Raw genomic sequence first — 27,776 nt, 5'->3', positions numbered from 1 at the left:
TACTACTTGGGGCATTGCGATTTAAAAAAAAAAAAAACAAACAAAAACCTCCCTTGGTGATTTAATGCATTCCAAAGTTTGGGAACCCCTGATTTAATCCATACACCTTCACGGTTTGGGGCGGGGGACGGGTCACGCAGCTGTTAATCGGATGAAAGCTGTGGCACCTCACTCCAGGCACCTGTACTTTGGATACAAAACTTGACCTGGAATTTCAGCGGGGTTATAGATCTTAAGAAGCAAATCGGGGAACACCTTGGGCGGGTATCTCGTGGTCCCCAGTGAAAATTCCCAGATACAGGAGCAGCTAACCCTAATCATGGTGCCATGAATTCTCTGATCCCTCCAGAAAGAATGGCCCTTGTCCTTCTCCTTCACAGAAGCCTCAGCTTAGTCTCATCAAGCCGAGTTCCCTTAGGGCAAGGGCGCCGACATGCAGCAAAGGCTAGGAGGATTTGCGCACGTGTGCAAGTGTGCACGCTGGTGTGCACGCCAGTGTGCACGCGCAGGCCGCTGGCAAGCGTGCGTTTCCGTTACCGGAGCCCCGGCAGCCTCAGACTGCGGCTGCAGCTGCGGATGCGCGCCCGGCACCCCCTCCCAGTCAGTCCCCTCCCCCGGTGGCTCTCGCTCGCCCTCTTCCCTCCCCCCGCAGCGTCGGCAGCCTCGGAGTGTGCCGGGCAGCGCTCAGCACGCGAGCCCCTCCTGCAGCCGCCCCGGCTTGCACTGAGCGCGGAGCCTGGAGCGCGCGTGGCGCCCCCTCCCAGCGGCAGAGCGACGATGAGCCGCGGCGTGGGGGTCGTGGAGAGCAGGTGAGAGCATCTGCGGAGGTCGGGGGATTCGGAAGGAGAAAGGGCAGAGCGGGATGGGGGCCGGCTGGGCCCAACAACGACGCGTTGCAACAGAAGCTCTGCCCCCTTGAGCACCCCCACCCCTCCCGGGGCTCTGTCCTTGCCCTTGCGGGGGAGGGGGCGAGGGCTCCACTCCCGTCCAGGCACCCCCGCTCCGGCCACACAAACAAAGCGCACTTCGGTGGCGCCGCCTGCCCCGCGCGGGCACAGAGCATGGGGGGAGCGTTGGCTCCCCCCATGCTCTACCCCAACCCTCTATCCCTAACCGGGGGTCTGGGTGCACTGCACCGCACCAGCGTAAGGAAGACGGCGCCGGGGTCGCGCGCAGGTGCCCGCGCGAGAGGCGGCGGCGCGCAGCTCCGGAGGCCCCGCGCTCCAGGCCCGGAGGCGGGGCCTACAGGCGGCGCTGCAGCTCCCTGCTGCCGCGTTTTCCCCGGCACCTAGCTACTCGGCGCTGCGGCGTTGTCAGGTGGGCCCGATTTATTCACATCCTCCTGGTGGAGGCGGCTGCGGGAGGCCTGCGGGTGCGGAGGAGGGCAGGTGGCGCTGCAGCGCCCCCTTGCTCCCCGCGGGCGGATTCGCGCTCTTCCCGCCTCCGCGGGTGACTCTCCGCCCCCCGAGGTTGGGTTTCTGCTGTCCTCATCTGCCCCTAGCTCCTGGGCTTCCGCTCTCGGGAGCCCCTGCACCCTCTGCACCTGGAGGAGGACTTGGGCGGTCGCTCCGGGCGGATGTCCGAGGTTTTGCTGAGCACTGTCTGCGCTTGGGCTCCCTAGCTTTAAAATGGCTTGAATCGAGGGAAGGATTAGTTCCCTTAACGCCCCCCTTTGCCCTTGTGTGGAGGCTCTACCCCCCGGCAGGCAGTCCATCATGCCCAATGTGGCACTAAAACAATGCCTCACGCACAGAGGGCTCAAATCAGTATAAGCCTGAAGGATTTCTATTATTGTAAAGGTAGCCAGTGCCTCTGTTTGTCACCAGCGTTCCACAGACCTTTAAAAGCAGCTGCTTTTTACATGGGAATGTTTATTAAGAGCTAGTTTTGGGACGCTCTAATGGTATTGTGGTTGTGTTCTCCAGAGTTACTGTCATCTGCAAAAGGAGGCTTTTAGCATTGGATGTAGTGTTTCAGTAAGGCATGTGATGGGCGGTTTGTGAAATATATACTTTAGGTAATCCTCTCAATTGCAGTTAAGTGCTTGCAGGAAGTGACCCCAAGTAGGCAGAAACGCTCAGCAAAGATTCAGCCTGCAGAAAATTTTCTTTTAGGACAGTCACTGCTGCACAACAAAGTTTCTGCACGAACAACTAGAGCAAGGAGAGACTGCCAAGGTTTAAAGTGTCCACGACTTCAGTTTTTTGTGAATCATTAAACATTAGGCCCAGTTTCTCACAGGGTGGAGAGAGGTTTGTTTTTCTGCCACTGTCCTTTCTTTAAAACACTGTTGCAATCAGCAAGGCAGCCCGAAAAAGTCTGTGTGCAGATAGGTTTTACTATTTGATTTCTTGACGTAAGGCTCATGAATAAAACCACAGTGGGACACAGACTGAGTCCACATTGAACATCAAAAACACTTCTTTAGAGGACTTCACCCAACAGTAAGTGTTGGGAATAATTGTTAAAGAGAACTTTTGAATTAAATTATGGCTAAAAGTAAAGCCCCCCCCCCCCCAAAAAAAAATAAAGAGAGGAAGTGAAATGAAATATAGTATGTGAAATTAACAGTTATTTACACAAACAGAGCTAACTGAACTTTTCTGCTGGCCACCCAGAAATACGAGCCCTTCCTGGTATTTCTGTGAGATATGGACCCGCCCCACCTCTTTCCATGAAAACCTGTTAGTTCACCATCTCTGATCTTTCTGGCCTCTCAGGGAGATTGTTGCTAATGTGTCATTTTCATGTTTCAGTATGGCAACAAAGTCGGTATAATTCTGTATCAGACAAGGGTGAGGTGCAAATTGTCTCTGTAAACTTATGTAAAGCACCCTACAGATGATGGCTATTGTTGCTTGTAATTTTTAGTAGCTGCACAGGATTCCATTCTCACATTTTTGGCATTGTAAGCTGTTTGTTATAGATTTGTTAAATACTGAGGAATAGAGAATCTCTATGTCTACCATATTCTTTCATTTCTTTGTCAGTGAACTTTTTTTTTCAGTGCAAATTATATGCCAAACCATGTGTTGGATGCTGGGGATGTGGAATCCTTGGCTATACACATGCCCTAACTCACACTCTTTTTGTTTCTTTTCAGTTCCCAGACTTGTAAATAAATTACAGCAGAGCAGTGCAATAGCCCCATTAATCCAGGTGTATATCAGATGTTGTTGGCTCAGGGAGGGGAACAGAGAAGTGATTCCTTCTCCAGGGCTGACTCATGGGAATTCCCCTACCACATACATCGTCAGCTCAGGCAAGCTGTCCTTCTTGTCCACCCTGGGCACTTACGATTTCTTTCTCTTTTCTCTTCCGCCTACCCTCCTTGTCTTCTCTCTGTTAGAAATGTTCTAGCTTGGTTCCAGTCCTTTTCTCTGCTGGCCCCACTTCCCTTTGGAGTATATTATGCAAAGTTCTCATTGATAGTTATAAGAAGGAAGAAGGGAATAAACCTCAAAACTGTTCCCCCCAATTCCTGTCACCCCATAGCTGCCTTTTAGGCCATATCCCTAGTGCAGTTTAGCATTGCTTTACCTTGCTCTCCCACCAGCCGGGGTCATCCTCCATTCACAATTGTGGCCTGTAAAGCTGAAGTTCTAAATACTTTACTTTTCCTTTCCGAAGATGATGAAAATCCTTTGTGTGTGTGTGGGTGCGTGGGTGGGTGGGTGCGTGTACACAATCATGTAGAAAACACAAGCTTCTTAAGTGGCATATCACAAAGCGAACACGTCTGTGTAAACACAACCCAGGTCAAGAACGAAAACATGGCACCCCAAAGCCCCTCTCACTCTCCAGTCCCTCATAGTCGTATTTCTCCTCCCTAAAGGAAAGAGAGATTAATTTTGCTTGTTTGTAAACTTTATAAACATAGAATCATACGGCATATAATCTTCATGCCTGGCTTATTTTGTGTGACACTACATTTGTGGGAGTGATCCACATTGTTGTGTGTAAGTAGTTCCTTCCTTTTCATTGTTTACAGTATTCCATTTTACGATTGTATCGTGTTTTTTGATGCATTCTACTCTTGATGAGCATGGTAGTTTCCAGTTGTTGCCTACTACAGAAAATGTGCAATCAGTCCTTCAGCCTTTCGATACCCAAAGGCCTACCAGTTTCACCATTATTTTTTCCTTTTGGAGTAACCTAAAAAGGGATGGGGGTAGGTGAAGGAGCTGGCTGGGTGAGCCAGCCCTGTGGATTTTTCATCTTTGCTAGCACTAAGTACCTTTGGAGGGACTGAAGACTGTGTTCTCATTCAGTGACCTAAACATAGAAGAAAAAAAAACCGTGGGATGGCTTCTTTCGTGAGTGAGCTGATTGGAAGTGGTGATCTTTGGAAAAGAAAGAAGAAAAGAAACTAGGTCATGATGGGAAACCAGCTTGGTTTGGGAAGTATCCCCAAAGGGATGGACAGCTGGTGGCCCACAGCTCTCCTGCCCTTCTCTCTCTACCTTCCCTTTGTTGAGTCTCTCATCTACCCCAGGGCTAGTCGTGGAGGGCTTGCCTCAGAGGAAGTCTTTCTGTCCTGGCTTGTATGGAGGGGGACTGTTGGCTTCTAGAGCACAGTTCTGAATGAAGGCAGTTTCCCTGGAGTGTGCTTTAAGAGTAAGTAACCCCCTGGAAGGTTTTTGTCACCTAGTACTACAAGGCCTTGGGCTTGGCTGGCTCTTGTGGTCTGGGGGACTGAGGTTTTCTTTAGAGAAAGTCTTAGGCTTCTGGGCTCAATACAAGCAGTGTGTGAACCTGCAAGTTGTCAGGGGGTCGGTTCTGACAAGTTTAGGCAAGTCCCCATGTGAGATGCTGAGGACAGTGGGTTTGGGGACCTGTACTATTGACTTCTTCCTCTGCTTTCAAGTTTTAAATCTTCCCAGGGTGGAAATGCAGAGACTGCTCAGCAGACTGAATAACTGCCACTTTGCATCCTGGCAGTTGCTATCAGTTTGGTTATAGAGTTAGGATTTGTCCACCTCCCTGACCTTCCTCATCTCCTGCTTCTCTCCCTCTGACCACACTTGCTCTCCTCCTGTTCCTGGACCTTGATCAACTCCTTCCTGTCTCAGACAGGAGCTGCCCCCACTACTCCTATTTCTTCCCTCTTGTCCATTTCTGCATGTCCTTGTGGCCCAGCTTACATGTCACTTCCCCAGGGAGCCCTCCCTAATTCCTCAATCTTAGAGGAGCTCTCTTGTCATTCTCTCAAAGCACTTCTTGTCTCAGATACAGGAAGTCAGGCTTCCCCATCAGGCTGATGGGTTTTGTTGCTTTGTTTACTCGTATCTGGCACATACTCCACATGTGTTAGTTGAATGAGTGAATTGATGAGAAAACCAAGACCTGAGACAAGTTGGGAGATTGTCTCTGCTTATAACTTGTTGTGTGATTTTGGTTATTTATCCACGTACCCTCTCCTAGGTTCCCATCTCCTCTTGTAAAATGATGCATTGGATTGGAAGATCTTGTGGGTTCCTTTCATTTGCAGCTTTTTCTGAGCCTAACAACTAGAGGATTCTGTTTGTGGGGAGGCAGCACTCTTTGAAAATGCAAGATGGCCTTAGCATCATGGTTTAATTGGCTGTTTTGTTAGTCACATGCTTGTGATCTTAGTATCAGAGCTCAGTTCTTCCTGTTCTCATAGCCTGCTCTGGGCTAACCTATAGCTTATGTTTGTTTTTATTTTGCTCTTCTGGCATCATATACATATGTATTTGTTTTCTGATTAATGTCCCTTCTCCATTAGGGTGCTCCATGGGGACAAAGTTCATGTGTCTTGTGTTACTTTTATATCCCCTCTGCCTAGCACAGCACCTGTCGTACGGTAAATAATTAGATGTTTGTTAATTTGAGTTGATGAAAAAGAGATCTGTATTACAGAGAATATTGATTGCATTGGGGTTATTCCCTGGGAAATATAGTTATTTCATGATTAACTCTAGTTTGTGGCTAACATAAACTCTTTTCCACTTTCCTTAACCCATTTGCTTATAGGTTTTACTTTGCTTTTTATGGTCCGTTTTCTAGAAGGTTAATAGGGGCTGAAAGGGGTAAGATACTGGTTGGTTTCATTCTAGTGAAAAGTTAGTTAGAGGAGGATTTGGGGCTTATTATGGATTTAATTATACCAAAAAAGTCTTTCCTATATTTGAAAATTACCTTCACAGGTAGTAGGAACCTTAGTAGGAAGAGAGACTGGTGCTGTCATCTGCTTGGCAGAATTTTTTGCTTTTAGTTGTAAAAAGGTATTGATAAAAGCTTGGGCTCTGCAATCAGATGGACCCAGATTCTTGGGTAAGTTACTCAAGATCTCTGAGTGTTATTTCCTCACCTGTGAAATGGAGATAATGCTAGTCCAGTGTCCGGCACTCGAAAGATTGTCGTGATGGTTAAATAAGCTCTGATCGACGCATGCCAAGTCTTTGGCTGAATTTCCAGTACACGGTAAACATCTAATAAATACAGGCCATTGTCATATTAAGGTTTTATTTTTACCTTAAGGATTGTTAAAAAAAATTAAGTGGAGAATTATTACTTCTTGAGCCAGATTTGGGTGAAATCATTCCGATGCCTGATATCAACCTGTCCGGGTGGCACAGAGTCAAGCCGGGTGCTGAGGCTGGAGAACGGGCTTCCTCAGAGGTTAGGATTCTTGAATTCTAGTTGCATCTCACCCTTCACCAGCCGGTGCCGGCTCAGCCAAGTGACTCAATACCTCCCGAGCGGCAGTGTCCTCATCCGCAGGTGGGGATGGCAGTACTGGCCCTGCTTCCTGCCTCCTGGCAGAGCTGGTATGAGGAGCTGGTGCTCTCATGAGTTTGAAAGCGCTTTGAAACTTTTAAGGTAACTGCACCCATGTGAGAATTTGGTGTTGCTCTCAGGTTTCATTTCGTTGCAGCTGTGACTTAATTCCAATAGTAATTGGTTTTATCCATTTGTACATATTTTACTATTTTATTTTATCTTTAAAGATTTATTTATCTTTGAGAGAGGATGAGCTGGGGAGGGGCAGAGAGTGAGGGGGACAGAAGATGCGAAGCGGGCTCTGTGCCAACAGCAGCAAGCCCAATGTGGGGCTCGAACTTAAACTCATGAAACATGAAACATGACCTGAGCCGAAGTTGGACGCTTAACTGACTGAGCCACATGGGTGGCCACACATATTTTAATATTATCCACATTTCCCAACTAACATGCAATAAGTACCCTCATTGAATATCAGCCCTGTGAGGTTTCAAGCCTGTTCTTTCAGTCCTGTAGCAGCTCAGGGATTTTACTGTGCCAAGATGCAGAGTGATTTTGTTTGTTTCCCCCCTCCTGTAAGGGAAAGGGGCTGTACTAATCCTGGGAAGCTCATAGGTATGAGGCAGCATTTATATTTGATGTTGATGTTGGAACTGCAATAAAATTTTACCTAATAATAATGATTAAGTCCAGATCAAAATTTAAGGAGCTTTAAATGCTAAGTAAATATCTATGCCCCTTTCCAACTTATCTTCAGTCCCTGAATTACACTGAGAATATATGGAATGGGTGCTATCTCTCGATGGTTGCTGTGGTTTTACGTTAGAGCAATGCACATGGCAAAAGAGAGTGTGGGGGCCTAGCATTCATGTAGTGGTAAGGAGCCCTTTGGGTCCACTAGGGTCTGCCTCCTCCACGTGGCTGGACTGGGCAGGTGCGCTGCCTTGCGGGCGGGTTCCTCCTCGTTGGGTCTAAGCCCTTCCCCCTGAGCTGCTCCCCCTGAGTGTCTGGCCACTAATCTCATCTCAGACACCACTCACTCTCATCCACTTCATGGAGCAAATAAAGGATTTTATACAGAGGCTTTCTGGGTTTTAGCAAAAGTTCTAATATCTAAGTAGATGTATATATGTCTGGAAACAGAGATAAGCAGCTGTAGAAAGGGGAAAATGAAAGCGCTAGTGAAGAGGAAAGCATGGTTTTGTTGAGGACACAGAAGGGGGTTTTAACCAGGCATATTTTGTGCAATATGAATGGCTAACTTTCAATCCATGTTCTCATAATTATTTTCAAATTAAAAAGCATAGCGACTGCATTATAAGAGGCATGAGTCTAGAGGAAAAAAGATGTAATGGTTGACTTGTTCTTTTATGTGTCTCACTAAAGACCATATTTTAGCCATTCTTAGTTTCTTGAAGCATTTCCCAATTACAGGATCACCACCACCGCCCGACCTTTTGAGCAGGAGTTGAGGATTAAAAAATGAGAGGATTTAAGTCTGAAAATGAGAATGTGTGTATCTCCTAGAGTCGTGGAATTTGGGAAATAGCAAATACTTGGGGAAGCTTACCAGTGTAAAATCTTGAGTCAAGGAGGTTTACCACGTCTGGGATCCCAAATAACTTGGGGGTGAAGAGGAGGGAAGGGAAAGCGGTTGGTCTGCTACTGCTTTAGCCAACGTCACCCTCAATTTACCACCAGGGTTGAGGGTTAGGGGTGGAGTGGTGGGCAGTGATGGAAGGCCTGGTAGCAGGCAAGTGCATGGGCTTAGAAGTTCTAATGGCCTGGAGTCAAGTGCTGCTTTTCTAGCTGTTAGCTCTGTGGCCCTGAGGGAGTTAAGTAACCTGTCTGAGCCTCACTCTCTGCATTTGTAAAATGGCCTTCACAGGCTTATTGGGGTGATTAAATGAGAAAATAAAGATTTTAAACACTCTACGTGCAAATAGCATCATTGTTTTCTTCAGAATCATCAAAGATTCTGATTCAGTGGGCCCAGAAAAACTGTTTTTGGAAGTCACCTCCCATAGTTCTAATGTTCCTCAGACCATACTTCGAGAAGTGCTCTTCTTAAAGGATGAGTAGGAGTTTTGACATCAAGGGGAGGGCAGGGTGTCATTTACATGCACTCACAACTCCAGGGGGTGACCTAACATCATAGCACATGTCCATGGAGCACCCAGAGTTGGGGTACATGACTTGGAAGGCCAGAGGCAGTGACCCTGTGTGGGGGGATAATAATAGAGTGAGATATGTGTGTGTGTGTGTGTGTGTGTGTGTGTGTGTGTGTGTGTGTGTATGTGTGTGTATGTGTGTGTGTGTTAGCCAGGGTGTGCTTGGGACACTGAAGATCTTTCACTCTGGGGGACCACTTAGGGTGGGAGACCAGGGAGCAGGGTGGAGGTCCTTGTGTGCCCTGCTAAGGAACTTAGGCTTTAGCCACAAAGCAGTGAGAAGCACAGAAGGGTGTAAACAAGGACATGATTAGACCTCACTGATGGTCACATGATGGGTAAGCCAAGAGAGTGAGACTGTAGTTATATATAATATTTATGAGGAAATTACAATCAGGTGGTGAGAACCAATGAGAGAGAGAGAGAGAGAGAGAGAGAGAGCGCACCAGTGAGTGAGTACACACATGAACTGAGATAGAGACAGCGTGTGTTGAGGAGGGGGCAGATTGGAGAGATATATAGAGGGAGGCTCAGGAGGACAAGGACCAGCTGCCCGATGAGGAAAAGCGGGCAGGAGCTGGTGCTGGCTGTTTCCAGGTGGGTGATCCAGGGATGGAATTCTCTGCAAAGGCAGATCAGGAGGAGCAGGTTTTCATGAAGAGGGAAAGCAACGATTAGTTAAGTGCTGACTGTATTTAATTTAAAGTGCTGAAGTGACCACCAGGTCCCAGGCACCTAAAACTCCAAGGAGAGGCCTGGGAAGGAGGTGCGGATTTAGGATCTGAAATGTTGGCATGAAGGTGAGCCCCGAGGCAGTGTGAGGAGTCGGAAGAGGAGGGTGCACAGATGTGCTTCTGGGTTATGTCGATGCTCCAGAGGCTGAAGCAGATGGGGCCAGAGGATGAAGCACACAGAGAAGAGAGATCACTGCAACAGGGGAGGTGGGAAGTGGTGGCAGACCAGGTAAGAAGGGACGTGGAAGCTGTGGAGAAGCCTGTCACCTTGGTCTAATGAGACAGTGGTCACTAAGGACTGAGGAGGCCCACTGGGTCTTTTGGGCAGTAGTCACTGGTAACGTGGGAGAGCAGCAGCCAGGTGGCTTTGAGTCTAGGAGAAAATAGGGAGGAGAGTGGAGATCATGTGTTCTCTTGTGAGACTGCTGCATGTAGGTCATAGAGTTCAGCAGTGGTGAGGACAAAGGAGAGACCTACTTAGGGGGAGCTATGTGCACCCTCAGTACTCAGAGTGCCATATCTGAGGGAGGAGTCCAGAGAAGCAGAGCGAGACGACCTGGGCGAAGGAGGGTGACTCACCGAACTGGATGGAGGGTCTAGAGGCCAGTGCAGGATTGGAGTTAGGATTGTGTTCCTGGAGAGGTGACAGAGGAAGGCCAGATGGCTGGGCGTGGATGGGCAATACTGTGAATCTTAAAGGTGCTGTGATGTCTCCCCAGGGTGTGACAGGACAAGAAGTCCATCAGGTGCACACCTGATAAGCTCCATTGAGTGTTTGGCATGGAGTCAGGCCATAGGTGGAGAGTGAGAGGGCCAGGAAATCTATTGGGGAAGGAGAGAGTTCTTTAATTTGCAACATTTCTGGAGAAGCATAGTATAATGATCATTTTGAAGATTTTCATAATTATTTTATGTAAAATTAGTATCCTGTTTTTAAGTTTATTCATTTATTTTGAGAAAGAGAGGGCTCAAGTGCACGAGCAGGGGAGGGGCAGGAAAGAGGGAGAGAGAGAATCCCAAACAAGCTGCATGCTCAGTACAGAGCCTGACGTGGGGCTTAACCTCACAAACCATGAGATCATGACTTGAGCTGAAATCAAGAGTCGGATGCTTAACAAACTGAGCCACCCAGGCGCTTCTAGTATCTGTTTTTAAAAGTCTTTTTCTTTTCTTGCTCTAGTGATGATCATCACAATGCCTCTTCAGAAGAGAAAGGTATGGTATTCTAAGTCATTGTTGAGTTATTAAAAAACTTAATCTATACTGTATAAAACATTTGAAGTTTTAGAAAATGATTATTTATTGACTGCAGCCACTTTGTTCCATTCCGGCGTTCACTGGCTGGTGGCCTGCAAGCCAGCCTCCTTCCATGGGGGTCAAGAAGAAACCGAAGAAGGAGCCAAACCACTCAAGATTGGTAGGTGGCAGTTTTAATAAGCAAGAGAACTGACTTATGAGGCTTGTCTCCGTCTGCTTGGTACTTTGAAGCTGGGCATATGTACATTCATGCATTGAGCGTCTGTGTCAGGATGGGTACTGGCGAATCAAGGTGATAAGACACAGCCGTGGTCCTCCAGGGACCTTGGAGGACCTCTAGACCTCGGTTTGCCAGTCGGATAAATGTGATAGGGTAGATCACAGAGGAGGCATGGCTAACTTGGTGGGGTGAGGGAGACTTTCAGCAGAAGTGATTTGGGGCTAGGTCTTAATGAATCCCTGGGAACTCTGGACCTGGGGCCTGGGAAAGAGACTTCCATGCAATGGGGAGGTATCTGTAAAGGCTTGGAGAAGGAGTGGCAATCATCCTATTTGGGGAACATTCAAATTTGGGGAGCAGGGGAGTAATTAAAATAGATTGATTCTAGCCCAGTGGTTCTCAACCCTGGCTACACATTGCAGTCATCTGGGGACTTTAAAGATCGATACTGCTGTTCAGGCCCCACCTCAGACCAGCTAAATCAGAGGGTCTAGGGAGTGTCTGAGTCCTGGGCTTGGATGTGTTGGGAAAGCTCTCCAGGTGATTCCATGGTGCAGCCAAGGTTGAAAATCACTCTTCTATGCTTCCAGCCCTGGAGGACCAAGGCCATGTCCCATCACTTGATTTCCTAGCACCTGTTCCTACACAGTCAGTGCCTCACCCTCCACTCAGGCATCCTCTCATGCAGGAACCTGCCTCCTACTCCCCCTCTACACCCACATCCAGTTAGTCACCAGCTCCTGGGGGTTGATCTGCTGAAGTAATAATGAGCATGTTTATAAGTCTAACAACATGGTTGAGAGTGTAGGTTCCCACCAGACTGCCTGAGTTGAAATCTTAACTACAGACTTCTTGGCCTGGAGTTGGGGGGGGTGGGTGGGTGAAGGGGAAGATGGTATGGAGGTGGTGGTCTTGCTTAAGTAAATTAACTGGCCTCAGCTTACATCACTGGACAGTTGTGAAGATTAATGTGTAAATATATGTAAAGCATTTTATATAAGTATATGTAAAGCATATATACACAAAATGAGTAAATACATGTAAATACGTGAATATATATATCGATGTGCCTGGCACAGGGAACACTCAAAGCCGCTCTTAGCTACTATCATTATTGTTCTCATCATTATTCTCAAATCTTTTCTTTCCTCCATGTAACTGCTGCCAATCCTTTGTTCTGGATGGAGGGAGGGAGGATTTGAGAGTGATGCTAATAACTTTCCATGTATGTGCTTGCTGAATCCTGATCCTGCATGGGGGCTGGGGCAGTGTCTGCAAACTGAGAGGAGGAGAGAATGTGGATTGGTAGTGGGGGCTGAACCTGGCCAACAGATTAGGCCTCAGGCGCTTCTGAGGTCTGCTGGGAGAGTCAGGGTGCCCCTGGAGGTGGAGGTTGGAATCCAATTGGGAAGCGGGTGCAATGCCCTCTGAGGGCTCTTAAGGTGGAAAGGAGGCTGGGAATGGGGAGTGGAGGCTGGGGCATTAGCAATTGGGAGGTGGCAGAGAGGACATGCAGGGTGGGCGGAGGGCACGCAGAGAGGTAAGAGAGCCAGGACTGACCTCACGGGAGCACCATGTGAGAGGGGGTGGTAGGTGTCTACCCGTGGGAGTCATTTTCTGGGGGTTCATGGTCCTTTAGGGACATCACAGAGAGGATTCCTAACTAGTGGTGGGAACAGAAGCCTGATTGCAATGGGCTGAGACACTGAGTTGGGGGTGAGGAAGTGGAAGGAGACCAAGGACAAGGACACAAGGTCCCCATTCTTGGGGACCACTCTTTCCAGAAGTAGTTGCATAGTGTGGACTGAGTTTGTCCTGTGCTTCAGTCAGTGGCATTTACTCTCCAGAATTCTGCACTGTTGTGTCATTGAACTTGTGCATGTGAGCTGTCCAGAGGTGCAAGTACAGGAGGAAGACAGGAGCAGTAAGGGCAAGTCAAGGCTGGGTAGGACCTGAGTGACAACCAAATAAAATGATTTCTGCAGGCAAAGTGTGATTTGAGCTCCCACTTAAACAATCAAAGTATATTTTATCCATTTCCAAAGGAAAATCAGCCCCCTTTTATGAACTGTAGTTTTGGACTCAGTAAGAATTTATTAAATTAAGAAGAAATTAGTTGAGTTTGAATCTGTTTTATAATATATATAATTACGGGGCACCGGGGTGGCTAAGTCAGTTGAGTGTACAACTCTTGATTTCAGCTCTGGTCATGATCCCTGGGTCGTGGGATCAAGCCCCTTGTCGGGCTCCATGCTGAGCATGGAGCCTGCTTGAGGTTCGTTCTCTCTCTCTCTCTCTCTCTCTCTCTCTCTCAAATTAAAAAAAATAATATGTAGAAATTATTTTACAGAACCAGACTTTAAAAAAATAGTTCCTATTTTTTGTTCACTGTGTACTTCCCCCGGCATATGCCTCTATTCAGGAGAGGACAGCAGTTCTGAGGACAGCAGTTCTGAGGACAGCTCTGAAAGTGAATCTGGTGAGTCACATATGTCTTTTTTTTTTTTTTTAATTTTTTTTTTCAACGTTTATTTATTTTTGGGACAGAGAGAGACAGAGCATGAACGGGGGAGGGGCAGAGAGAGAGGGAGACACAGAATCGGAAACAGGCTCCAGGCTCTGAGCCATCAGCCCAGAGCCTGACGTGGGGCTCGAACTCACGGACCGCGAGATCGTGACCTGGCTGAAGTCGGACGCTTAACCGACTGCACCACCCAGGCGCCCCTCATATGTCTTTTTTAAGTTATAGAATTCTAGTTAAACATATGAACCTTTATTTGTATTTTAAACTAATGCATACATTCCTTATACGGTGTGAGGACACATTACCAGTGTGGTTTTGTGAAGTCCTGAAAAAAAATACTTACATGGTAAATACTTTCTAGCTGGCAAGCAAAGCGGCCGAACAGGATGAGCTGAAGAAGAAAGACAGGAAGTGGTTGCTATTGGCGAAAGGCAAACATTTTACCTATTCTCCCATTAGCCCGGGTTTCCTCTTGGTTGTCAAGAGAATTTGATTTAGACTTTTTTTTTTTTTTGTAGATAATGAGGAACCAGAACCAGAAAAAACAAGTAAGTACATCCTTCCTCTGAATTTTATTTTTTGTTGTTGAAAGGAAGAAAGGGAAGGATCGCCTTTGTTACCAACTGCTTGTTCTTTATCTTTTAATATGCAAAATTAAGTTAAACATTGGGAAATTTCTGTAAGCATTTTGCAGATTTGAGCTCCCTGCACTAACAGTACGTGGCATATGTTCTTGATCTGCGTTGACCGCAATCTACAGTGCGGCCACAAGCGGGCCTGGCTTCCTTCTGTGGTGGTCGCTGCTCACAGATTACAGCAGAGTGAACTCTTTGCTGCTGCAAATGTACCATTTGTGGTTTAGAGTCTCCTGGCATGCCATTCTAGTTATTTGTGAGCAACTTGAGTATGAAACCACTTTAGGAGCATGGATTCTAAATATAAAATACGGTTTTGGTCAAAAGTTTTGTAAGTGACTAAGCTTTTATTTTAAGTGATTTTATTTTACTGTAGGATTTTTTTCCCAGTTCTTAGACTGGGATCTGCCCATGAACACTGTAGCAAGGCAGTCAGAGGGCTCCTTTGTAATACTATTAAATAAATGAAATCACTTCACTCGGAAGTCCTGTGTAGAACCTGATTCTCTCTGCAGCTTCCCAGTGGGGAACCTGTGATAGTAACTGTAAGTTTCTTGCAATCGTGTTATGCATTGATAAGAACCTGTAATAATCTGTGTATCACCCTTGCAGAGATGTCATATGCTGATACCTATAAAGAAAAAATGTGTGCCTCAGGTCTCTATACATTATGGATGATTTTCATCCTTTAAAAATGCAGTCAAAAGTCTAGCCTCTATAGAATGGTTTAAGATAGAAATGAAATTAGAGAGCTGTGCGTTGGGATCAGGTCTCTGATGTTATCCCTGGTAATAACTGGGTAAAGGGCCATAGGGATACGGAGTCTGGAGGCAGGACGCTCAGGCTGCAGAAGCTAGGCCTGGCCCAGGGCCTCACCAGGGCAGGCAACCTAGGAGGAAGGCATTTGGAATCGGTGAGGCTCAAGATAGGCTCAAAATTGGGTGGGAGGGTGCGGTCGTTCTCAGCAGGGTGTGTGTGGAGCAAGACACAAGCCCTGGCCCTTGGCTGGATTAGACTTCTTGGTATTCTTTGGCAGTGAAAGTGGCCTCGCATCTTCTGTGGGCTGGCTGAGGATGCTTGTCCTAGGAGTGAGCCCCAGGTCATGTAAGGGGTCCTGCCTCCCCGCAAAAGTATTCTCTTTGTTAAAAGAGAGTTTTTATCCTTCCCATTAGAGGAGAGATCAGAGAGGTACCCACCCATTCACCTCCATTCTCAGGTCAGGCGGAAAGACTAGGTAGGCCACCTTGGAGTATTTGCTCCTCTGTGGGCTAGCAGGCAGCGCAGGCCCACTCACCCTCGTCATGAGTGGATATGCTTTCTACTCATGGGCATGAACTCTGGGGCCACCCTCGTTATATGGATTGAAGGGAAGCTGCGATTTACAAGTTAGGGAGAATTACATCACTTTTCTCTGCTTTGGCTGGGAAGACGTGGTCAGAGACTCTGTATTTGCAGGCTGGTTAGGATTCTCGAATCTCTTTCCCTTTCTCTGCTCCCAAGGCAGAAAAACATGGGGTGTGGATGAGACACAATGTAGATATACAGCCCATAAATAATTTATAATTTTATTATCCTTCATAGGACAGTAGCTGAGGAAATATGATTGGAGGATTGTGTGATGTAGGGTTTGGGTATTTCACATCTGTAGTATTCTGAGTCCAGGACTCTGAATACTTATAGTCTCTGTTTGCCACTTTATCTTAATGCTGTTTTTTTAAAATTTTTTTGTGTGTTTTTATTTATTTTTGAGAGAGAGAGAGCGCAAACGGGTAAGGGCAGAGAGAAAGGGAGAGAGAGAATCTCAATCAGGCTCTGCACTGTCAGCACAAAGCCTAATGTGGGGCTTGAACTCACAAACTGTGAGATCATGACCTGAGCTAAAGTCGGACACTCAGCCGACTGAGCTACCCAGGGGCCCCTTAATGCTTTCTTTTAAAGCTGATTCTGTCTTATAAACCCTGGTCCCTGGATTCTGCCCCAGTAGGCCAGGAATCAGGCAACTTGTGTGTCTTGGGCTGGAGTGCTCTTGTGGAGAGTGTCTGTACCTTCTGGGCATTGGTGATGGCATAGGACCTTGCATATGTGTTGAGGAGCGCCTTACCCATGGGGTGACCCTCCCAAAGGTTGTTCAGACCTTTAAAATATAAGTGACAATGTTGTTGTCTAGAATTCTTGAATTTTGTAATGAGTCCCGCTTATCACCAGAGCAAAATACTAGTTAATAATAGTTATCTAACACTTACTGAGCACTTAGGGAATGGTAATTTGTGTTCCTAAGTTTTGGGGGGTAATATTATTCTAATCCCCATTTGACAGACGTGGAAGGCAAAGCATGGGGAGACTTAGTAATATAACCGCAGAGTCCAAGCTCATGCAACTAGTGGCCAGTGTAAATAATAGAAGAACTTATTGCTTGCTCTTTCTTTCTTTCTTTCTTTCTTTCTTTCTTTCTTTCTTTCTTTCTTTCTCTCTCTCTCTCTCTCTCCTTTCTCTCTCTCTCTCTTTTCTTTCTCTGTTCCCTTTCTTAATATTATTTTTGTATTATGGAATTCTAATCATTCAGAAAAAGTCACTGAGCACTTACCAGGCCCTAGAGATACAGTCCTCATGAAGCTCACATCTAGCAGGGAGAGAGACAGGAAGCAGGAAACACTAAACTGTACAGTGTACCTGGTTGGGGAGATGCCCTCAAGGAAAACGAAGGGCAAAGAGTGAGTATGTCAGGCAGGCCCTCTTGCAGGGGAGTGTGTGTGTGTGTGTGTGTGTGTGTGTGTGTGTGTGTGTGTTTATGTGTTTGTCAGGAAAGCCTTTCAGATACAAGGATGTTTGAGCAGAGACCACGAGGAAGTGAGGGGAGGAGTAGCATGAACCTTTGTAAGAGGAGACAGTATGGGCAAAGGCCCTGAGTTAGGAGTATGCTTTGGGGATGGAGAAATGGCAAGCAGTGACAGGAGGGCAGTAGGTGTGGGGAGGCAGGCAGGAAATGAGGTAATGGGGAGCCAGATCATATAGGGCCTTGAGCCCTATGGAAAGAGTCTGCATGCTATATCAGAGAGTCTTACAATAGTTCCAGTTTAAATATGCTTAAAATAGGATGTTGATTCCTTTCTCCCAAGCTAATCTCTAACTCTAACAGCTTGAGGGCTGACGCCAGCCAAGCATTTATCATGGGCCATGAAGGAGTCTTCAGTGGGGCTGCAGCCCTCCAGGAGAGACACCGTCCTAGGTGAGGAATAACTAATGAAGAGATTGCTCATGCCCCTCTTGTCTCCACAGATGGGGAGCCAGGAGAGTCTTCCACTGAGGAAGCTTCTGCTCAGGGTAAGAACCAGGCAATATGCTTACCCTGCCAGTTTCGTCTGTTTCTCTCCCATGACATGTGGGTCAGGTTTGCAGGATGGGGACAGAGCCTTCAGTGCTGCATAAAAAGATCACATAAAGATTTATGTGCCAAGATGGGGTGCACTGAAGTCACATTCAAGCTAATTTTCACACCTTAGACCTGCAGTGGGATTGACAAACATGATGTGTCATGTGTCATTGGATTAACTCCTGCAAGTGTTTAAATACATGTTTAAACTCCTGTCAGTTGGGAAGCTGAAGGTGGGTACTTAAGTAGTACATGACTTACCTTGTGGATGACTTGTGCCAATACATGTGTGATGATCTCTTTCACAGTGCAAGAGTGGGAGGATAAAGACTTGCCCAAGGATCATTTACATTCAGGTATAAACTTACATGTTCCAAAATATTCTTTTAGATCTTCTTATCGCTGAGGGGCATGTACTTTTGAATTTTGTGATCTGGTCATATCACATATATTTATTAAAAAATTTATCTTTGAGGGGCACCTGGGTGGCTCAGTTAGTTGAGCATCCAACTCTTGACTTCAGCTCAGGTCATGATCTCAGGGTTGTGGGATCGAGCCCTGTGTTGGGCTCTGAACTGAGCATGGAGCCTGCTTAAGATTCTCTCTCCCTCTGCCCCTCACCCCTGCTCTCTCTAAAATAACAAAAAAATTAAATAAAAAAATTTTATTTGAAAATGCCAATCACATTCATATAAGTAAAACCTTTTTTCTATTATTTAGAACTTAATAAAATCCAACCTTCCTGTGAACACTGTAATGCTGAAAATGTAAGTATCTTTTAATTATAAAATATGATTTCCTAGTTTGCTTTAAGAAAACAACATTTACTTATATATTACTCGCTTATGTGCATATGTGTGTATACTTTTTCTTCAGAAACAGAATGAACAAGTGACCCCCAGGCTCCTTTCCCGGGAACAGTTTTTGTAAGTAGTTGTGAATACAGAAGACTTAATATCGTTAGTAATTTAACTTTGTACATAAAAATGACCCCAAATAGGGGAAACACAAAGCAATATCACCAGTTTCACACCTTTTATGTAACTACTTGGATTGTTTTCTTTGATAGTGATGCTTCTTCAAAATGTGGTAGAATTTCATTAGTGCTTTTGAATGAAATTAAAAACCTAAATAATTTTAAAAAGTCCTTTGCTGACCAAATGTTAGGCCTAAACAGGTGTTCTTATCTGTCCAATGCAGGCTAAAGTTGGATGCGGAGGGAACTTACCAGTGCACAGAAACTGGCCTGATATTTGAGGTTAACAGAAAAGTTGACATCAAGTATTGCGTTTTGTCCTGGAGCAAATACGCAGACCTGGTTGTTAAGCCCTGGATTGTTGGTGGACCCTTGTTTGATGTTAAATGTGACCCAAACTGTCTTACTTCCATTCAGTTTCCACATTCCCTCTGCTTGGGTCGTAAGTACTCGTTTTCTAAAAGTCTCATTAGTGTGTGCATGTGCGTATATAAGAGTATGTGTGCCATCCGTATACTGCCTGGAACACTAATTTACCTTCATGCTTTAACAGACCATGATGCCAATATGACATTCAAAGTCTTACATGTTAAAAGTTCTGGGGCCTCGTTAGAATCCACTGTGGATCATTCTGCAACCCATGTCAAGTGGCATGTGAGCTCTCTTTCTCCGGTGGGACCTGTTATTCAAAGTGAAGAAACAGTATACCACCATGGGGCCGTGATTCTCTACAAAGCCATTGACCATAATCCATCCTTGTCTTTTCGAGTGTACATAGCAACCAATAATGAGTCCTTCATCAAGGTAAAGTTAATGAAAATGAATAATAAATGTTGAATACTCTGTGTTCAAATGTTATGCCATGTTTATGTGGGTCCTGTCCCTGTTCATTTAAGTGTCTCCCCACTGTGGGTCTAATTTGGCATAAGGTTCTAAGGTCAGTGCCTTGGTGTGTGCCAAGTCCTCAGGTTTATCGGGTATGGTTGTCTATACGTGTAAATAGTGTCAAGAAGATGACAGATGGGGAAGTAGCTCTCCATAGATGAGGATGGCCCAGACAAGTAGGCCTGGCTTTGGAGAGGGTTGGCTGATGTACAGTCTAGGCCATTTATTTTCTATAGCCGTGCTACTCAAAATGTGGTCTGGGTCCCAGGGGGCCAGGAGTGTTGACATCAGCAGGGAGCTTGGTAAAATGCAAAAGCTCTAGCCCACTCCAAACCTCTAGAATCCGAGCCTGAACTGGGCAGGATTCCCAGGTGATTTGCATGCACATTAAGAGTTTGAGGAGCACCTGTTCTGGAACACACGGGGGAGCCATTTGAGGCCTTTGGGTCAAATGTAGGATGACTTGAGGTTTCTCTTTGCCTAAAGTTCCTCACATAAGATCCACCTCCCAGGTTAACTCATTGCAGAGGAAATTTTTGGATAAAAATTGGCCTGTGGTTCACATTCTGAGTTTTGTAGAGCAGATATTCATGAACCACTTAACTGTGTTTAAGGCATCGAGGCCTGAGGGGTGGGGGTTTGGGTGTTCATAATGGAACCAGTTTTCCAGAATCAGGATGTGATGATTATCCCGCTTTCTGAATGCTTACATAGTTAGAGCTGTGGCAGTTAGAACTCCTGTTATACCTTTAGCCATTTTCTGTACAATTGTAATGGTTTAGAGGTGGATGGAGAACTGAAATAAATAAAGTAGACAGAAAAAACCATGACTCAAAATTGTCCTTTCAGATTTGAAATGAGAGTTTGACAGAAGTTAAGAAAATAAACATAAGATCTGTGATAAAGTGTACAAAATGATGAGTTGTAGTTTGAGTTACAGAATTTACATTGACAAGGAGGAAGAATTTCCTCTGCCCTACAAGATCCTTCTGGCTGCCCTTCAAGAATCAGGTTGACATGAGACAGATTAACAGGAGAAAATCTAATTTAATTTTGTATGTATCGGGAATCCACACAGATGTGGAAATTCCAAAGACACTGGCAAAATGAGGTATATATGTCATTGTGAACTAAGGAGAAGGGGGCAGCATTCTGGGACTTCAAAGGGAAGGAATACACTTTGGAAGAAAATGAAAAAGAGTAAATGCTTAGTAAACAAGTGCTTGCTGGGCCACTCAGAAGCAATGGAACATAGAGGACTTTGATGAAACAGGCCTTGCAGGGTTCCTCTCTGTCACCATACCTGGTTCATGTCACGTAATGTAGTTTTCTCTGGTGATAGTTCTCTTCCTGGAGGAGGTCCTCTACCCAACTTCTTCTAGGCAATTGTAGGGGAGGTAAAGAGTGTTTCCTGAATCTGCTGGGTTTTGATTGCTTTTTCAAAAAATTTGTTTAATTTTTTTAAAAATTCAAGTATAATTAATATACGGTATTATATTAGTTTCAGGTGTACAATACGATTCAACAATTTGGTACATTACCCAGGGCTCTTCATGATAAGTGTACTCTTTAATCCCCTTCACCTATTTCACCCACCTACCCACCCTTGATTGCTTTCAAAATCAAAATAGCCTTCATGCCAAAGTAGTCTATCTTGGGGTAGCCTTCCCTTGGCCCCCTACAACATGAAACTACCTATTTCCAGTGTTTTTAGGTTGTAGTATTTGCACAGCTTTAGAAACGTAAGTTATATTGATTATAATTGGCAATATATATTAAAATTTAAAAATTCTATTAAGTAATAGGTTTTTAGTTTCTTCCTAAGGTAAAATAGGCTTCCTTTAATCTTACTAAAGTTAATACTTGCAGTTGGGAAGCTAGTCTTCAAAATAGTATAAAAATAACCCCATCTAAAGTAGAATTACCATGGATTTGGAATAAATATATATATATATTTTTTTTGAGAACAAGAGAGAGCCGGTGGGGGTGGGGGGTGAGGGAGTGAGGGGGGCAGAGAGAGAGGAGGAGAGAATCCTAAACAGACTTCCCACTGACTTGGGACTCGAACCCATGAACCATGAGATCATGGCCTGAGCTGAAACCAAGAGTCAAACTCTTAACCAACTGAGCTACCCAGGCACCCCGGAATAAAGTACTACTATTAAATGAAGTTCATATTTCAGGAGTAAATACAAGTAATTAAAAGGGTATTATCTGTACTTCCTGGGAAGCTGGGGTGAGGGGCTGATTGTATCAACAAATGTAGAAGAAGACACCACTAGAACGATAGGGAGCATAGCATGGTTAAAAGGCAGGATGTGCTTCCTGTTGATGTTTGATTTTTACACCTTCCTGGGTTGTTTTTTCCCCTACATAGGAAGAACTCCTTGAACTTTGCCTTCAGGAAACCTAAATTTCATGTTCAGCTACTCAGCTGTTTTACAAGTGAGCCTGGGCCAAAGTTTCCTTTAACCTCTTTGGGGCATTCAAGCTATACATATAAAATCAGGGAGCCCTCTGGGACAGTTGTGAAAATAAGGATGGGAACATGTAAGGTGCTGGGTAGAAACAAACTTCGGGTAAAGCAGAACTGTTGACAATAAAGTAGCTGCTCTCTGTTCACATCATCGGCATATAATCAATACGAATGTGTAACACTAGCCCTAATTTAATTTTCTCAAATCCTTCAGAAGCAAATTTTAGGTGCCATGCAGGGTGGGTGCTTTGGCTGTAGTGCTTTGGCAGAAAGATGTTTGGGGACCTAGAAGCCTGAAGTGCAGATCAAAGGTGCCTTATTCGCCTCTATGGCATTTCTTTTCAGAGCATCGTGGAAGTTTCTCCCTTGCTGTCATTTTGTACAGGGAAATGAAGATAATGCAGGGCGGCACATGCACTGCTCTGATGCTTAGAGTCCTTACAGTTGTTGCTGATGCATTTCAAAACCAAAACCTATTTCTACCTTCAGGATATTTCCAAGTCTGTAAAGCACTCCTCCAAGAAATTCATGAAAATTGACAAGCCTCCTGTTTGCCAGAAGTTATTGCAGAATGGGAAGAAATACAGACTGATCAGCGAACCAGAAGCCGAAATTACCCCAGAGGTATATATATTTTGAAAACCACTTGGAGTAGCAGCAGGATGTATATTTTGTAGATATGTATTCTGATGGTTTTAAAATAATGTGTTTTGTTCTCATTTTTTATTTAAAAGAAAGCAATTGCTTTGCTAAACTTGAAGCTTATTCCAGAGATGCTGTTGAATTTCAGAATTAATCTGAAAAATCGACTTATCTAATCTCTTTCCCTTTAAAAAGGTTTTAAATTTTCTCGAGTTTTTTTTTTTAATTAAATTCAATGTTAGCTTCAAAGGAATAAAAACCTTAAGCTTGATTTTAAGTCACAGAGCACTGAAGGTTAATGGGAAAGAGTTGCTAACAAGGATACTGGCTTTTCTTACTGGAAGGCATTTGAAAAATAGTTATGAGAACAAATTGTCACTAGGTTTCAACTATTCACTGTACACATGACATTTGTAAGTGATTTTGGTTTCCTGTAAATGACTAAGTTATTTTTAAAACTTATTTTCATTATGTGCTCTGATTGTGTGTCGTACCTTATCTAACTAGACATCTGTGTGGAAATTCTTTTTGTACACCTTTTTATGTTTGTTTTATAGTTTATGAAAAGTTGAGAACAACGTTTTGATTCCATTACATTAAAATATGAAGCAAGAGAGAGCTGATCGCAGTGGGCCATGTTGCATTATTTTATTATATTATCAGGGGCCTGGTGCCCTGGAGAAGTAGTCAGGTTGATCAGATGGCCTTCTATGACCTTCCTTTCCAGTTTCAAAGGGTCTCTTTCTACCTGGTGTGTTTTGAGCCTTACAGTAGCATGGCTGAAGAAACTAATGTGCAAAGTGGGCCAGTGAACCACTGAGTCCCACGGCCAGGCGGTGGGAGAGCCTGGCCCTGAGCCCCGTCTGCCCTTGGGTCCTAATTCCACAGTCTTTCCACTGGGATCTGAGAGGTTCTCAGCCCTTGCAAGCTGATCAAGCCCTGGCAGATGCTACCTCAAGATGATCACAAGAAGCCAACTGCGGTCTTGCCTGGGAGGTGGAATTAAATGTGAAGGGCTTGCTTAGAACAGTGTGATTCTTGGCCTTTGCTGCAAAATGGAATTCCCAGGGGAGCTTTAAAAAAGTCTGTGGCCTGGGTTCCATCTCCAGAGATACTGACATAATTGGTTTGGGAGTGGCTTCGGCATCGGGCTTGTTAAAGCTCCCAGGGTGACTATAATGTGCTGCCAGGATTAAGAGCTACTAGGAGAGGGAATAGTACACATTCAGTGGGTAAATCTGTCTAGGAAAGGACTGAGATGGTCCCCAGAGCTCTCGTTTACACAAGATGATGGTGGGAGGGCTTTAAATAGTCTAATTCTGCCACCAGTTGTGTGCTCTCTCTCAACCAAGTTTCTGGGCTATAAAATGGGGGATAATCTCCTAGTATTGCCCAAAGGATCATAGAAAGGTAATGGTTTTGGGGTTCTCTGAGAGTTGTGAAACTCTGTAAATCTAAGGTATTCTTGCTGATTTTATACCGTTAATGATGTGTTTAACTGTCATTTATCAAAATTGCCTATTAAAAGTCAGTCTGGGATAAGAGCTAAGAGTGTCATGATCTTTTCCTTCAAAAGATGCCAGTATAGAAAGAGACAGACTATATTCATGTAAAGAAATCATTTTAACATGTCATGTGGTATTACCATAGAGATGGGTGTGGTGAAGTTCAGGAAGGGTTCCCATGTGGTGACATTTGTTCTGGGTTTGAAGGGAGAGAGATTCACTGGGGAGGCAGCTCTCCCGGAAGAGGAAACCATAAGTGCCTAAGTGAGGTGATGGGATGTGCAGCTGGGCTCAGGGCACCAGAATAGTTCCAGGAAATGGGAATGCAGAGGGCTTTGGGAAAAGTGGGGCCACGAGAGAGAGAGAGAGAGAGAGAGAGAGAGAGAGAGAGAGAGAGAGAGATCTTCACTTTGTAGGCCTTGGTGATACTATTAAAGGTTGTGAGGATAATGCTAGTGATTTGTAATGGGAAGGGAGAGGGGCAGGTTAAGATCCCTGGTTTTTAAAGGTGGTGCCTAGTACATTCCAGTGAGGTTTTTTTTTTTTTTTTTTTTTTTTTTAATTAGACTTCTCCCTCTAGGCTTGTGAGTCAGTCTGCAGAGGAGCAGAGGAGGTCCAGGACAGGAATCAGTCTCTGTAGTAGTTAAGAGGAGTCAGAAGGTGGGGCACCTGGGTGGCTCAGTTGGTTAAGCATCTGACTCTTGGATTTTGGCTCAGGTCACGATCTCATAGTTTGTGAGTTTGAGCCTCTCATTGGGCTCTGTGCTGATGGCACAGAACCTGCTTGGAATTTTCTCTCTCCTTCTCAGCCCCTCCCCCACTCGTGCTCGCGCGCGTGCGCGCACTCTCTCTCTCTCTCTCTCTCTTTCAAAATAAATAAATAAACTTAAAAAAAAATGAGGAGTCAGAAGGTGTGGATTCAAATTCACTTCTACCATTTCCTAGATGTGGATTTAGGCAAGTTTATTAGCTTCTCTGAGATTCTTTATCCATAAAATAGCAAAGAAAGGGTTTGTTGGGGGAAAGGTGGTATTCAGTGACAGAGTGTGGCTAAAACACTCAGTGTAGTTCTGTCAATGTTTTAAATCAATTCCAGGCTGGGGAATGATCGAAGCAAAAGATGGTGAGGAAGTTTAAAAGCACCTACAAAAGGGTGATTAGTTTGGGAACGTGAAACACTGAAACCAAGAAAGGGCTGAACAGTTACATCTTAAAAAAAATAGGGCCAACATACTGGAAGCCTCAATGAAGTAGAAAAGCAGGTTGGAGTAATGAGGGTCTAGAAGCAAGAGAATAAGAGGGTCTGTGATTAAGGAGTGGCATTTCGAGCATCAGAGTTTCAGTAAGCATTCAGGTCAGCACTGACCCTTCTAGTATTCCTTATTTGACATTTGTTATTGTCAACTAATGCAACTTTTATTTTTAAAAATCCCCCCCCCCCTTTTTTTAAGGAAATCGAATTTGTTGACGGTTCACTTTTAAAATTGAAAAGTTACATTGAAGTGTATTTGGAGCAACCAGTGGAGTTTAAATTACTTTTGGTTGAAATGGATTCTGAGGAAATTGTATGGAAAGCAAAGCTGAGAGAATGTAAGTGTTTTGTGTCTTGAATGAAAACTCTGGTTTGTGGGTTGGTTGGGGTGGGAAGACAAATAGAGTAATTGTCTGTTTCATTACCATAACATTTAAAAATATGATTAAGAGACACAAAAACCCCAGCTAGGCTCTGATTCTCAGGCACCAATGTTCAGACCCCTCGGTCAGTGGGTATAGTTCAGTGAGTATGTGGAAACTTCAGGCAGTGGGTGGGCATAGCCAATAGAGTGTTGTTTTTTTCCCCCTTACCATTCTGAGGTTTGGGTCTCAGATATATATATATATATATATATATATATATATATATATATATATTTTTTTTTTTTTTTTTTTTTTTTTTTTTTTTTTTTTGAGAGAGAGAAAGAGGTGGGGAGGGGCAGAGAGTGAGGGAGACACAGAATCTGAAGCAGGCCCCAGGCTCTGAACTGTCAGCATGGAGTCCGAAGCGAGGCTCAAACTCATGAACCACAGGATCATGACCTGAGCTGAAGTCAGATGCTTAACCGACTGAGCACCCCCGGCGCCCCGTGGGTCTCAGATATTTTAATGTGAATTAGGGGTACCCTGACAAAGTCTCTCTCGTGACCTGGAGGTACATCGATATTTTGTCCGACCGCCTGTCTCGTTTGCCTCACGGTATGATCACAGCTGTGCTGTGGGAATGCATTTCCCTCTTCTGATATTTTGGTGCTGGGAAGTCCGCTGACAACCACCTTTTCAACATGCTCTCCTGCTCTGGGAGGAGTTGAAGAGGACTGCTGCTGATGAGGACCGCCTCTGGGAGAGGGGAGACTCGGGGGGATACCCCAGATCTGCCCCTGGCCTCCTCCTCAGGCAGGTCTGAGCTTGAACTCCAATTCTATTGAAGGGAGTTATTAAAACAGCAGAAATGTGCATAGTGAACACATTTTGGACCCAGAAGGGAGGCAGAACAGTGGGTTGGGAGTGAGGTCCTATGGGTTCTAGTTCCAGCCCTAGAATTGACCAGCTGTACGTGAGAGTGTGGGCAAGTCTCCCAACCCCCTTGTGGCTGTTGTATCCTCATCTGCAAATGGCACTGAGGTCCCTCCTGCCACCGCCATGTGTTTGTAGTAGAAATTATTTTTGCATCATTTGCATTTTGGATTATGATACCTTAATTCTGTCCTGGTATATGTAATACAGTGTCATTTCAAAAAAGCAGCACAAGTTGGTAAGTGCCACTAGCTGGATTTTAACCCACTCTCCTATTAATTTCATTATCCAGAATTTTAATTTTGTTGTACAAATGTAATAACAATGAGGATCTGTTAAGTATTTTATAAATCTCTTTATCATCTGAACAACATTTGAATCAATTTTCAGCTAGTTTCTTTTGTATCCACTAGGTTATGTGTAGACAAAGGAATTTGGTAATTGCTAATGGTAACATAATGCTGTGTGTGGGTCATATATTCATGTCTTTCCAAAATACAGATTTCTGTCTGTTAGAGTCTATATTTCTTGTCATGTTTTATACTCTAGAAATGAAACCTGATTTAAGCATTTTGGAATTCTCAGTCCTAGTTTAAGCATGAACCTTTTTGGTAGATGGGATTGATTCTTACTCTCAATATTATACTCTTTGTTTGTTTGTTTCTTTTTTATTTATATTCAAGTTAGTTACCATACAGTGTAGTCTTAGCTTTAGGAATAGAATCCAGTGATTCATCTCTTACATAGTGACACCCAGTGCTTATCCTGAAAAGTGCTCTCCTTAATGCCTGTCACCCATTTAACCCATCCTTCCACCCTCTCCCCCCTCCAGCAACCCTCAGTTTGTTCTCTGTACTAAAGAGTCTCTATGGTTTGCCTCCTTCTCTGTTTTTATCTTATTTTTCCTTCCCTTCCCCTATGTTCATCTGTTGTGTTTCTTAAATTCCACATATGAAATCATATGATATCTGTCTTACTCTGACTTATTTCACTTAGCATAATACCTTCTAGTTCCATCCATGTCATTGCAAATTGCAAGATTTCATTCTTTTTCGTTGCCAAATAGTATTCCATTGTATATAAA

At 44.6% G+C, this 27,776-nt stretch overlaps 1 protein-coding gene across 3 annotated transcripts in view; it reads left to right on the top strand.

The window, feature by feature from the left end:
• Positions 1-605: 605 nt before the first annotated feature.
• The window catches only part of LOC125175413 (NACHT, LRR and PYD domains-containing protein 1a-like), a 44,529-nt gene continuing 17,358 nt past the window's right edge, over positions 606-27,776 (top strand). Inside the window, exons 1-13 of one of the 3 annotated variants that reach the window (XM_047875951.1) lie at positions 606-809; positions 10,833-10,867; positions 10,941-11,069; positions 13,552-13,608; positions 14,172-14,201; positions 17,565-17,609; positions 17,967-18,014; positions 18,379-18,425; positions 18,535-18,584; positions 18,859-19,076; positions 19,188-19,438; positions 22,485-22,619; positions 25,594-25,732. In XM_047875951.1, the coding sequence (XP_047731907.1) occupies positions 778-809; positions 10,833-10,867; positions 10,941-11,069; positions 13,552-13,608; positions 14,172-14,201; positions 17,565-17,609; positions 17,967-18,014; positions 18,379-18,425; positions 18,535-18,584; positions 18,859-19,076; positions 19,188-19,438; positions 22,485-22,619; positions 25,594-25,732 (1,216 nt within the window). In that variant the 5' untranslated portion in view covers positions 606-777. The remainder of the gene's footprint in view (positions 810-10,832; positions 10,868-10,940; positions 11,070-13,551; positions 13,609-14,171; positions 14,202-17,564; positions 17,610-17,966; positions 18,015-18,378; positions 18,426-18,534; positions 18,585-18,858; positions 19,077-19,187; positions 19,439-22,484; positions 22,620-25,593; positions 25,733-27,776) is intronic. The other 2 variants (XM_047875952.1, XM_047875953.1) reach the window with 2 other exon arrangements.

Source organism: Prionailurus viverrinus, chromosome C2, assembly GCF_022837055.1.
Source record: "Prionailurus viverrinus isolate Anna chromosome C2, UM_Priviv_1.0, whole genome shotgun sequence".
Taxonomy (NCBI): domain Eukaryota; kingdom Metazoa; phylum Chordata; class Mammalia; order Carnivora; family Felidae; genus Prionailurus; species Prionailurus viverrinus.
The sequence above is the reverse complement of the archived record's forward strand: the minus strand, read 5'-3'. Positions and strand labels throughout refer to the sequence as shown.